Source organism: Tiliqua scincoides, chromosome 2 (assembly GCF_035046505.1).
Source record: "Tiliqua scincoides isolate rTilSci1 chromosome 2, rTilSci1.hap2, whole genome shotgun sequence".
Classification (NCBI taxonomy): domain Eukaryota; kingdom Metazoa; phylum Chordata; class Lepidosauria; order Squamata; family Scincidae; genus Tiliqua; species Tiliqua scincoides.
The window spans coordinates 233,014,283-233,028,121 of record NC_089822.1 but is presented as its reverse complement, the minus strand read 5'-3'; the positions used below and the strand labels follow the sequence as shown (position 1 = coordinate 233,028,121).

At 44.2% G+C, this 13,839-nt stretch overlaps 1 protein-coding gene across 1 annotated transcript in view; it reads left to right on the top strand.

Moving 5' to 3' along the window:
* The window catches only part of LOC136638960 (contactin-6-like), a 196,551-nt gene that overhangs the window by 124,134 nt on the left and 58,578 nt on the right, over window positions 1-13,839 (top strand). Inside the window, 2 exon segments of the mRNA XM_066612985.1 lie at window positions 4,728-4,857; window positions 6,230-6,380. Coding sequence (XP_066469082.1) covers window positions 4,728-4,857; window positions 6,230-6,380 — 281 coding nt within the window.

Genomic DNA, 13,839 nt, shown 5'->3' with positions numbered 1-13,839 from the left:
ACGCTTTCCACCATCGTGGGTTCCCTTGCCCCCCCACCCCATACTATATAATCACGTTTTTCAAATCAATTCTTCCTAACCATTCCCTTGGCCATCTGGTTGTATTTTTGCTGTGAATTCATCTGGTTGCTTCACAGAGCTCAAAAGAAAAGCATTTGAGAAAATTGGAAAGTTGAACTTCCACAAGAAATGCAATGTCTATGTTAATGTGCTTTATATTCATGGGGGTGTGTGTTTGTGTGGAGAGAGAGAGAGAGAGAGTAGAATTCACTCTCTGAGGAGACAAACAGCCTGCAGGTAGAATGAAGAATGCAGAAGATATTTGTAGCCAGCTCCTTGAAAGTAAAGAGTGGATAAGTAATGGAATGTTGTTAATTAGCTTGCTGTGTACCAGCTATGCATCCTGAGGCTGTGTTCTCATCAAATTTTTAAGCTAAGCCAGGTTGCAGTGGGTCAGTGCTTGGATGCGACTCTTCTAAGGAACAGTCAAAATGCTGGAGTTGGTTTACTTTTATCCAATAAGTGGTGGTTTTCTGTCTGCTGCAATGTTCAAGAGCCCTATCAAGGTGTGGTAAGAACTGGCCTCCCTTTAAGTATTATCAGGGTCCTTTTTTTATATGCATGCAGAACGGGAGCCACACATGCATTATGGGGATCATGCAGAGATTTTGCACAGTCATCTCAATGGAAGGGAAACAGGTAATCTCAGGCTGATGAATGAATGTGCAGATTTACTTCCTTCCATGTGAATGAGGGAGCCCTTGCATACAATATGCCCTAACATCCAGTCTCCCACACTTAAAACAAAACTGTTGAATTATCAGCAAATGACATTCCAATCCTAACTTGTGCTAGAGCAGGCAGGCCAGCGTGCCTGTGCTGTGTCCAGCACAAGTTTCAGGCAGCCAGAGGCTCAGCCACGGGCAAGAGGAAATGTTTCCCTTTACCCCAGGGAGAGCCACTGCAGTGCCAATGGGGCTACTCGGATCTGCACCACCTCCAGAGGTGGCACAAATTCGAGCAGCCCGGAACTGCCATGGGCCTCCTGGGAATGGGGTCAGGATCCAGCATAACTGCCAGGTCCTAGCCCTGCCTCCCACTCCCTGCCCACCCACCCTGGGAATACCCGCCGCCCTCCTTCCCTCCGCCCTGAAACACCTCTCTCCCACCTCCTCCCAGCCCTCCCCATGTTCCCCCCAGACCCCTGTGCTGGCTGAGCTCAGCTGACACAAACCTACATTTCCCCAGGGCCTGTGTTGGCATGGGGAGGCTGGCACACATCCTTGCACTGGCTTCCCTCTTCTTTACGGCACTTTTGTGACACTTTTGTGACACTGGTGGACGGGTGCAAGGGACTTGTGTTGGCCCATCTCCTTTTTAGGATTGCGCCCTGAATTATTTAACAGTTAATGTTATTATATTCTTGTCACCAAATCCATAATATGTAAGAATAAGGCCTGGGGGGAGGGTTCCAACGTAATTGTGATGCCCCTTACACATGCCTTCCAATTACTGAATAATCACAAAGGCCAAGAGACACATGTCCAGAATCAGTGATGGGATTCAAATAAATTAACAACAGGTCCTATGTCCTAATGAGCAATGAGCAACTCAGCTTCAATTGACTGCCGCAAAGGAAGTTGAAAGACTTCCTATACTGTACAGTACACACTTTCCTGGGAGTAAGTCCCATTGAACATAATGGGACTTACTTCTGAGTAGACAGTCATAGGATTGCACTGTAACTTTAACATGCACCCAATGTCTAAATCCAAATTGCAAGGCTGCAATTCTGTCCTCTATAGTCATACTTACAGGCCTCTGGCCACTAGTTTCCAAGGAGGATAAACATGCGGCTGAAATGCACACTTCAAATGGACATTTTTTCTTGAATTCTCAAGGCAGTTGTATAATGAAATCAGGAAGGCACCAAGAAGAGGAGGTGGGAACTGCCAGGGCTCCAGGTTACCAACCTCTGGAGACACCACAGCAGCATAGCACCTTCACATCTGCACAAACCAACTTGCTGCACTGGGCTTTGAGCTGGGCCACCTTCCTTCTCAGTGGGAACTTGGTGATTTTTACCAGAGCAGTCAATCCTCTCCAGGATCTGGTTCACTCTTAATGGTGAATATCTGGTCAGCAAAAGTGCACTGAGCACATAGTCTGGCACCTCATCATCAACCTAAAGCAACAACAGCATAGTAACATCTTTACATCTCCCCTTCTTTTTTGTTCTATTACAGCATTCCTCAGCATCTGCCCCTCACCCGCTGTACCATTTTGCATGGCCCACCTCTGAGAAGTACAACTGGAAGTAACTGGAATGACTTTATCACCAGTTATTTCCAAACTAAGAGGTCAGACATGATGCAACAAACAACTGTAAGAGGCTCAGGCTACAATCCTATCCACTTTTTTCTGGTAGTAAGTCCCATTGACTATAATGGAACTTACTTCTGAGTAGACATACATAGGATTGGGCTCCCAGGGTAGATGGGAGGGCTTTTTTGAGTGCAAGAAAAGCAGAACTGAGCCTCCGACCACTGTTTGTTGCATCCTATTGCTGGTCTCACTGCCAGGCAATGGAGGTCTGGGGGGGGGGTCCTGCCATGAGTACCACTGGGCACCACCTCAAGTACCACTGGTGGTATGAGTACTACTGGTTGAGAAATGCTGCTCTATTACTTTTACCACCCAGCCCAAAAAAGAATTCCAGTGAACTCTAAAGCTTCCCCGTCCAACTTCCAACTCTGCAATCCAATGCACGTCTACTCAGAAGCCCAACAAGTTCAAGGAGAGTTGTTGACTTCCAGGGTTTGAGAGAGAATGGCAGCCTTGAAGGACAGTTTCACTAATGAGCAAAAAAGTACTATGAGGGAACTGTTCTTCTAGGTTGCTTTCCAACAGGCAACAGCAGATACCCATCACTTTGGTCTACTCTAGTGGCGAGTCTCCCACAAGTTTGAGGGCTGCTACTGACCAGGGAGTGCAAAGCAGGCTGCAATCCTACTTCCACTTTCCTGGGAATAAGCCCCATTGGCTAGAATGAGATTTACTTCTGAGTAGATATGTATAGGATTCTGCTCAAAGGCTGCAATCCTATCCACACTTTCCTGGGAGTAAGACCCATTGAACACAATAGGACTTACTTCTGAGAAGACCTGCATAGGATTGTGCCCTTAATGAAGTAATGTTTTGTGCCACATTCCTGCCTTTTTTTAACCTGAGGAATTTCAGCTGTGGGAGCATCCCCTCTTTGTGTCTGATAGCATATTATACAATCATTGTGTAACAACACTTTGTATTGCAATGAAAAGATCCCAGGCACAAAACTGCATTCCCAAACCCCAAGGATGAAAACCAACCCCATGGTGCAGTCCTGTGCTTGTGGGAAGTAAGGGCACAATCCTTATGCCCGTCTACTCAGAAGTAAGTCCCATTATAGTTAACCAGGTCTACTCAGAAGTAACTCCTATTTTGTTCAATGGGACTTACTCTCAGGAAAGTGTGGTTAGGATTGCAGCCACTGTCAATCAGTAGGCGAAGAAGGAAGCATCTCATCTTCATCACTGAGGCTGCGATCCTATCCACACTTTCCTGGGAGTAAGCCCCATTGAACACAATGGGGCTTACTTCTGAGTAGACATGCCTAGCATTGTGTTGTCAGCATTGCGTTGTCATTGGAGGAGAATGAAACGCAGCCCCAGGACCTCCAAGGGGCGCCTCCTCCTTCCAGCTCCAAACTGCAGAAGTTTTTGAAGCTCCTCCTCCACCTTTGATCCAGGCAAGAGGGTCAGTCTCCCAGGCAGGCAGGCTCGAGTGGGAGGGGAGGCAGGGTGGCGGGATCCTATCCACACTTTCCTGGGAGTAAGCCCCAATGAACACAATGGGGCTTACTTCTGAGTAAACATGCCTAGCATTGCGTTGTCAGTCCAGAGGAGAATGAAACGCAGCCCCGGGACCTCCAAGGGGCACCTCCTCCTTCCAGCTCCAGACTGCAGAAGTTTTTAGAGCTCCCCTCCACCTTTGATCAGGGCAAGAGGGCCAGTCTCCCAGGCAGGCTCAGGCAGGAGGGGATGCGGGGCGGCGCAGGAGCAGCTCCAGCGCCCTCCTCTTCGTCCCGCCCGAACCCCAGACCCACCAGGAGAGCTCGGCCGGGGAGGAGAGGGAGAGGCGCGGGGCTGGCAGCTGAACTGCTCCTCTTGCCCTCGTCAGGGAGGCTGCATGCCGGTGGTTCACGCCCTCTCCTACGTTCTGAGCACCGCAGCAGGCATCAGAACTGCGCGTGCGCTCCCCGCCAACAAACGGTTCTCAGAACCAAGAACTTGATTGGGTAGGGGTTCTATAGAACCGGCTGGAACCGGTTGAATCCCATCACTGTCCAGAATATTAGTCTTTCTACCCTTATTCTTTCTATTGAAGAGTGCATCAAATATCCATCAATAGAGATGAAGCTCCTGGAGCAGTGATGATGGTGAATTCAGGGGGAACTGACATTTTTGGTGAAAAATCATGTGTATGACACCATGTCATCTGCTGGCTGGAGAATCTGAGCTTGGTACCTCTATTTATAAATGGTGAATACAGTCATACCCCCCCCCCCCACTCCCCATTCAAGCAGTGCACCTCTGCCCTTCCCAAGACTGAATCTTCCATTTTAAACTTGGGGTTGTGTAACTATATTTCAGAAATATTAATATTGGTCTTCTTTCTTTTTTTTTAAGGACAGAATTCAAATTGAAAATGGAACTCTTACTATAAATATGCTGAATATTTCAGACTCTGGCATATATCAGTGTGTGGCAGAAAATAAATATGAATCTATTTATTCCAATGCAGAGTTAAGAGTAATAGGTAAGTTAGCAATGCCTTGGAAAGTATTTACCTAACACTAGAAGACTGGATTGTAGCAAAACTGGTAATTGGTATCTCCTATAGCTAAGTGGTGGGTGATTCCTTATTCTAGGTACCCCAACCAAAAAAGGCTCTGTATCTTGTACTCATCTGCCACAGATCAGGGGTAAAGGGGAGGAGGTCAGTGATGGAGCTGCAGATGCAGAGCAAAGTTCTCAGACAGCAGCATAGGAAAGGAGATGATTCCTAAGACTATCTATTGCCAGATTATTTAGGCCAGTGTTTCTCAAACTGTAGGTCAGAACCCACTAGGTGGGTTGCAAGCCAATTTCAGGTGGGTTCCCATTCATTTCAATGTGTATTTTATTTTTAATATATTAGACTTGATGTTACCATGGTATGTGACTGCATTTGGGGAAATGTTACAGACCTGTACATTTAGCAAGCTACTATGTATAATAATGATAGCAAATGGGGCTTACTCCTAGGTAAGTGTGGGTAGGATTGCAACCTAGGATTGTCAAAAATTTTCCTGCTTGATGATGTCATTTCCGGTCATGACGTCACTTCCAGTGAGTCCTGACAGATTCTAATTCTAAAAAGTGGGTCCCGGTGCTAAATGTGTGAGAACCACTGGTTTAGGCCTTTAGTTAAATGGGTATCAATTCACCAGCACTGAGAATTGAGCCTGAAAACAAATTACCAGTGATTTGTCTTACCATCCAAACTAATGAAGTTGGTAAACAAAACAGCATGATGTCATCAAATATTCTGGCCCCAACTAAAAACCCTGGGTTGCCTTTGGGAATAGCCCCATGTCATTTACTTTCATCCACTCCAGAATACTGCTTTACACCTTATAGTTAAAAAAAAGTGATTTTTTTGCTGGTAAAGAAATAAAACACATTATACCACTTTCTGCACTTCTCTTTTTTGTTTTTTAAAAAATTATTAAAATCTGCAAAAAAATAAGAAAAAAGTAATGGACAGGGTGGGGAGGTATATGTAATGACTGTGGCTGCATCTCCTGACACTATATCACCTATATCACCTACCTAGTACACATTTAAAGCAATTATAAATTATAATTTTAATTTACATAAATGTGACTTGGAATAAAAACACTTAACAGCTCTGCACTTTTTTTCTTCCTTGGAGGGAAAAAACAAAATTATGAAAAAATAGAAGCATTTAAGAACACCTTTACTTATAGTATAATAAGGTGTAAACTGGTATATTAAACTTATACTGTCTACAATGATAAAAACAAGAGATAGAACTGAGTTGTCATCCTTGTATTGGTGATACCCCCAGCCCAAATATCTATATGTTTTCTGATATCATTTTTCCTATTTTCTTTTCTTTTTACTAGCTTTACCTCCTGATTTTTCTAAACATTCAGTAAAAAAAATGTCAGTCATCCAAGTGGGAGGAGAAGTCACTATTGAATGTAAACCAGATGCATCTCCCAAGGCAGTTATTAGCTGGAAAAAAGGAACAGAGACTCTATGGCAAAACAAAAGGTATTCTTTAAACCTTCTTTTGTTTATTATTACAGGGATAACACTGGAACAGGTATCAAACATCATCCAAGATCATAAGAACAGCCCCACTGGATCAGGCCATAGGCCCATCTAGTCCAGCTTCCTGTATCTCACAGCAGCCCACCAAATGCCCCAGGGAGCACACCAGATAACAGGAGACCTGCATCCTGGTGCCCTCCCTTGCATCTGGCATTCTGACACAGCTCATTTCTTAAATCAGGAGGTTGCACATACACATTATGGCTTGTAACCCGTAATGGATTTTTCCTCCAGAAACTTGTCCAATCCCCTTTTAAAGGCGCCCAGGCCAGATGCTATCACCACATCCTGTGGCAAGGAGTTCCACAGACCAACCACACGCTGAGTAAAGAAATATTTTCTTTTGTTTGTTCTAACTCTCCCAACACTCAATTTTAGTGGATGTCCCCTGGTTCTGGTGTTATGTCAGAGTGTAAAGAGCATCTCTCTATCCACTCTGTCCATCCCCTGCATAATTTTGTACGTCTCAATCATGTCCCCCCTCAGGCGCCTCTTTTCTAGGCTGAAGAGGCCCAAACGCCATAGCGTTTCCTCATATGGAAGGTGCCCCAGCCCCGTAATCATCTTAGTCGCTCTCTTTTGCACCTTTTCCATTTCCACTATGTCTTTTTTGAGATGTGGTGACCAACTGGATGCAGTACTCCAGGTGTGACCTTACCATAGATTTGTACAATGGCATTATAATATTAGCCGTTTTGTTCTCAATACCTTTTCTAATGATCCCAAGCATAGAATTGACCATCTTCACTGCCGCCGCACATTGGGTCGACACTTTCATCGACCTGTCCGCCACCACCCCAAGATCTCTCTCCTGATCTGTCACAGACAGCTCAGAACCCATCAGCCTATATGTGAAGTTTTGATTTTTTGTCCCACTGTGCATGACTTTACACTTACTTACATTGAAGCGCATCTGCCATTTTACTGCCCATTCTGCCAGTTTGGAGAGATCCTTCTGGAGCTCCCCACAATCACTTCTGGTCTTCACCACTTGGAAAAGTTTGGTGTTGTCTGCAAACTTAGCCACCTCACTGCTCACCCCTGTCTCCAGGTCATTTATGAAGAGGTTGAAGAGCACCAGTCCCAGGACAGATGCTTGGGACACACCGCTTTTCACCTCTCTCCATTGTGAAAATTGCCCATTGACACCCACTCTCTGTTTCCTGGCCTCCAACCAGTTCTCAATCCATGAGAGGACCTGTCCTCTAATTCCCTGACTGTGGTGTTTTTTTAGTAACCTTTGGTGAGGGACCGTGTCGAACACCTTCTGAAAGTCCAGATATATAATGGCCACAGGTTCTCCTGCATCCACATGCCTGTTGACCTTTTCAAAGAATTCTATAAGGTTCGTGAAGCAAGACTTACCCTTACAGAAGCCATGCTGACTCTCCCTCAGCAAGGCCTGTTTGCCTATGTGTTTTGAGATTCTGTCTTTGAGGAGGAATTCCACCATCTTACCCGGTATAGATGTTAGGCTGACCGGCCTAACCCTTTTTAACTGACCAGCCTTCCCTTTTTAAAGATAGGTGTGACATTTGCTATCCTCCAATCTTCTGGCACCGTGGCCGTTTTGAGGGACAAGCTGCATATTTTAGTCAAGAGATCTGCAACTTCATTCTTCAATTCCTTAAAAACTCTTGGGTAGATGCCATCCGGCCCCGGTGACTTATTGATCTTTAACTTATCAATGAGGTCTGAAACATCTTCTCTTTTAACCTCTATCTGACTTAATTCCTTGGTCAGGAGGGGACATTCATGCAGCAGTATCTGCCCAAGGTCTTCTGCAGTGAAGACAGATGCAAAGAACTCATTCAATTTCTCTGCCATCTATAAGTCTCCTTTTATCTCCCCTTTCCCTCCCTCACCATCCAGAGCTTCTCTGGCGGGTTTCCTGCTTCTAACATATTTGAAGAAGCTTTTATGATCAAAAGACTTATAGCCCAACCCTATCCCTGTTGGAGTGCATGATGCAGGGCTGCTATCAGAGCCCGGACATTGGCTCGGGCTATGGCAGACACTAGTACCGCTGTGATCACACATCCTGCCCTAGTTTACCCCCACTGCTGGCAGAAACCTGCTAGATGCTGGTCCTTCCAGCACAGCAGCGCTCCGCAGACCAGCAGAGAGGCTGCCATGACTCAGTGGCATAGTTAAGGGGGTGCAAAGTGTAGCAATTGTACTGGGCATCAAACTTTAGAGGGGCAGCAACCTTTGCTTGTCACTAGTGGCCAAAATTGTGAAAACCTTGGTATTTTTGAATAATATCATCATATTATACACCATTCAATGTGGAATTTAATGCAGAATGCAATGAAACACTGTGTCAAAATATCTCTATTCTATCAAAAGCTATAGCCAAATAACCAGAAAATAAAAACACAACTGCATTATGTAACAAAAACGGTATTATCTGAACTCAGAACAGACTGATGGTTCTGTCAGCCAATTAGATGTTATTATGATACAGCAGGGAACCAATAAGGTGCTAATATGGGGAGAAGCCGGGGGGGGGGGCAAGCGGCAGAGCAAGTGGATGGCTAGCTGCTGGATGAAGAAGGCAGATTTTCCCCCATTTTCACTTTTTTTAAAAGCCCAGGTGTTATGCCACTTCCAGGGCATCATTTTGAGCTCTGCATCGGACTATACGATCATTAGCTATGCCACTGCCGTGATTGTGTAATGCAAGGATAGGATTGGGCTGTTAGAATGATGGAACAGGGTTGTGCTGATCCTGATACCCTCTTGCAAAATGCTTTTGAAGATCTTTGGTTTCAAACAAAATTTGACATGTGCCATAGTGGGTGGCTTTGTTTAAGGAAACCTTGGTCAAAAACCTCCTTGGATTCAGAGGACTAATGCTGTAGATTGTCTAAAAACTTTTTTTTTAAAAGAGTTCATACTGTCTTGGGTTATGAATTCATTATTACCCATTTTTGCCCAGCCCACCGGTTTGGTCCCTGTTGCATATATGCCACGTTAGGCAAAAATTGTTTAACCCTGTATTACATTACAGGCTTACTTTACAATTCTTAGTTAGTTGGCAACCTTCAGTCTCGAAAGACTATGGTATCGCACTCTGAATGGTGGTTCTGGAACAGCGTCTAGTGTGGCTGAAAAGGCCGATTCGGGAGTGACAATCCCTTCCACACCGGGAGCAAGTGCAGTCTGTCCCTGGTCTGTCTCCCTGGCTATGGGCCTTCCTTCTTTGCCTCTTTGCCTCAGACTGTTGGCCAAGTGTCCCTTCAAACTGGGAAAGGTCATGCTGCACAGCCTGCCTCCAAGCGGGCCGCTCAGAGGCCAGGGTTTCCCACCTGTTGAGGTCCACTCCTAAGGCCTTCAGATCCCTCTTGCAGATGTCCTTGTATCGCAGCTGTGGTAGGTTTACTCATGTTCCTATCCATGTTTGTATAAAACAGTGATGGGTTTTGCAAAGTACATCTTTCCTTAAACTAAAATCTGGTTTCTGTCTTGTGGCCACTATAGATCTATTCAAGCATTACACCGTATAACAAAATGTGAAGAATTTCATGTTTATCTGAATATCCTGATCATTCTTTATTGCATTAGGCAATAGGATTGATAACACAAAATTTAAGGTAACTAAACAAGTTTTGAAGATACAAAAAAAAACCCCCACTGGAATCAGCACCTCTGAATTGTATATGAAAAATTAAAAGTCAACATAGTGTTATGTTCATCATGGAAACTACCCAAATGAGGTGTTCATATGTGCTACATATGTGTACTATGTCACATGTGCTAAACATGCTCCTGCCTCCACCGATGTCATGGTGGCTATCCATATCCTGCTCTTCTCGCGTTCAGCATTTGTTTCTCAAAGGCAAACACTCAATATGGGGGGAGTTTTTCCTAGAGCAATTGGAGCCTTGGGATGTTCAGGGTTGTCAGTCAAAGGGAAAAACTCTCCCCGCATTAAACCTTTGCCTCGGCAGACAAACACTGACCAAGAAAAGAATAAGTGGCAACACTAGCTGTTGCATTATTAGAAGGCGCTTTGTTTAGTGTGCCTCATCCCACTGAGTCCCTAACATGTTTGCTCTCAGTGGAGAGCATAATGCCTGTAAAGGGCTTTTGTGCAGGCTGCTTTTAACTGACTGTAGTTATCATATCATGTGATGAGCTATTCAGGCACAGGAGCTCACTGCATAGACTGTGGACGTTTCATCATGTCACAGCAAATCTTTCTCTTTAGAAAATGGCAATGACATCATAAAACTCCCACAATCCACGCGATTGACTGAATGTCAATCTTCGTATGACAGTAGCCACGATAAAGAGGGATTTACGGCAGCCCTTTGCTGATGGATTAATATATTTACTGATTCTTTATGTGCTTGAGCTCGATTCATTTCAGTATGAATCAGAGATCCTTAATTTTGTCTGGATGCTGCCTTGTAATGTTGAATGTGACATTTTAATAGTGAGTGTCTCTCAACATGGTATTTTACATTTCTAAAATATGTCAAATAATGTTGTAGACCTCAGGTGATCAGCTGACTATAAATTTCGTTCAAACTTTTCTACTGCACTGTTTGATGGGTTGTGATATACACTTCTGAACTTTTTTTCCCCCCTAAATCAAGTCGTTGCTATGTTGCATTGCAGTTACGATTGGCTAGTCATTCCCGTGTCAAGTAGATCAGTCATTCATAACCCAGGATGGTTAATGGTCAGAAGTGGTTTTGTTGATGTGTAAGGGCCCAATCCTATCCTATTTTCTAGGGTCGGTACATCTGTGCCAGTGTTGTGTGCGCTGTATCCTGTAGGGGGGAGGCAGTCATAGAGGCCTCCTGAAGGTATGGAAACATTTGTACCTTAGCTACATTGTAGCTGCACCAGTGCTGAAAAGTTGAATAGGATTGGGCCCTAAATCTCTTTGGAATGCTTGGATTGAGAAGCCATCAGTTTTCAGGGAAAGCGATCCTTACAGCTAGAGAGTGGCATGTGAATGTGATAAACCTGGGTTCATACAGCACAACACTCTAACCACAATATGGCCATACCTGACAAAGCTGTGAACCTCGTACACTGGGCAGGAGTTTTTGAACCCCATCTAAAACAGGCCTCACTGCCTCCTATTTTTCTTTAAGAGTGCATTGCCAAATAGAAAAGAACTAGTTCTCATGCTTGAGCTTAATTAAATAACTTAAATAACTGAACAGATGTTGTAATTTCTCAGTTACATCACTGACTAGTGAAGCTTACCTACTAATCGCAAAGGTCTTACGGATGACCTAATTAACCAGGAAGATTTTATTAAGCAAAAGACTTCAAACTTCTTCTTAAAATGCTCTACCAGAACAACTCTGAATTTTTTTTTTTTTTTTTGTATGAGTTGATGAGGATCGATAGAAACTATTTTAAAGTCTGGTTTTGAACAACATGGACTTTTCCATCAGAGAATTGTGTAATGTTGAATGATCCTAGGTTTTAAATAGTGCATAAAGCTGTAATTGCATTTCTAACTCCATCTCTGACCTTTTTTTATAAGAAAAGCAGAGGGTAGATTTGTCCTCTCCTAAAATCACACCACATTCTCTTTCCAGTCTTTTTTTTAAAAATTAAATGAAGCTGGATATAATTGAGGAATAAGCAGGAGGGGTGATAGTATAAGGTGGTATGTTCCAATGCGTCTTCTGGACCTGATCTGCCTCTTCTCTGCCTTCTCTCACCCCATTAAACCCCCCCCCCTGTCCTGCCCTTCCTCCACCGGCCCATCGAGTGCCCACCTGCTGTGGCAGGTGCTGTTCTCTGAATAGGGTTTGCACAGGCCTATCCTCTGGTGCCAGGATCCCTCACACTGCTGCAGTGCAACAGTGCAAACAATTGTCCTGCTGGCGAAAGATGTCTTAGGTTTGGACTGCCCTTCTCTGATATTTATGCTTTTGTCAGTATTTTCCTCTATTTGTTGTTTGTACATCTCTGATGTCGTCCTCTAACCTCTATCAGTCAAGTATCCTTCTCAACAAAAAGTGCATTTCCATTTCAATTTTTTTAAATAGACTTCTAGGAGCTTTGGTGTTAGGAATTAGAACAATGAAAGATATCTTAGGTGGTTTCACCATAAAGGCAAAAGGAATACAATTGATTTCTTCTCTCGATGACATTCCAGTATTACTTAGTGGACCAATGGGATTGATTCCTCGTCTGCTAACTTTAATTAATCACCCCAGCTCTATTTCTGGCTAATGGGTGAAGTGGCAGAAATCAAAGGCATAGATTTCCCTTCATGCTTCCAGTCATCACAAATTGTATCATCTATTGAAATATGAAAATGAATGCAAAATTTCAGAGCACTCAGCAGAATCACTTGGATTCATTTTCTTATTACTTTTTCCTGTAGCCAAAATCATATTAACACTGTGTTGTCCTGTGGACTCTAGCATGCCTCCATAGGCCTGAAAGAGCCACTAGCACCGACAAGCAGTTGCGGCAACTTTGTTAGGTCAGCGATGAAATGTCATTGCCAAGAGCTTGAAAACAAGGAGAAGTTGACAGCACAACTGGTCTCCACAGTGGTCTCCACCAGGTGGGGCTAAGACAGGTGCAGGAGCCCTTTAAGAGGACTAGGGAGGATACAGGAAGGGAAGGAGAAAGAATGGAAGAGGAGACAGCACAGATGGCAGATGGAGAGACATTTAAGGAAAGAAGGGAAACTGTCAGAAGCAGCTGGAAGGAAAGAGGTGTCAAATGGAAGAAAACAAGAAGGAAGGTAGACTAGAAAAGAACATATCTAGGGCACACAAGCCTAGAGACTAAGGAGAAGCGGAAAAGGAAGGGAGATGGAAAAGAAGCCCCTTTTTCCCAAGACTGAAAGGCAGAGAAAGGGTTGTCCCAAGTAGGAAGAGGAGCTTGGAGAACTTAGGAACAATCTTAATCTCGGAGATCTGGCAAAGATAGAGGGCTTTGGGGGACAGCAAGCAGGGTAGGCAGGGCGGGATGCCCTTTTGGCCAGACCCAGCCTTTCCTTGCCTGGTCCCAACAAAGATCCACCTGACCAACAGAATTCCTGAATGGCAGATTTGCAGAATCAAAGACATCAGAGTGAAGAAAAAACCCCATTGGGAGCAGTTCATCCATCTTCAAGTGTTGATTGCTGCCTCTCAGGTAAAAAATGGCCTTCGTGGATCTGCCCTTTTAGGATACTCATAGTGAAGCAGGGAGCTTTAGATAATCACAGATCTAACAGATATCATTATCTGTCTCAAAATGTCACTTTAGGAGAAATTTGTTCAAGGCTGGGTAGGAATTTTTTACTGTCAACCTACTGGCTGGCAGTTTTATCTCCTACCCCAGACTGGCTTTTGGTTGGGACAAAAAAGTTCTCTTTAGCAACTTGTTTTAAGTTCCTACTGGTCACCTAGGCATGTAGTGTTTG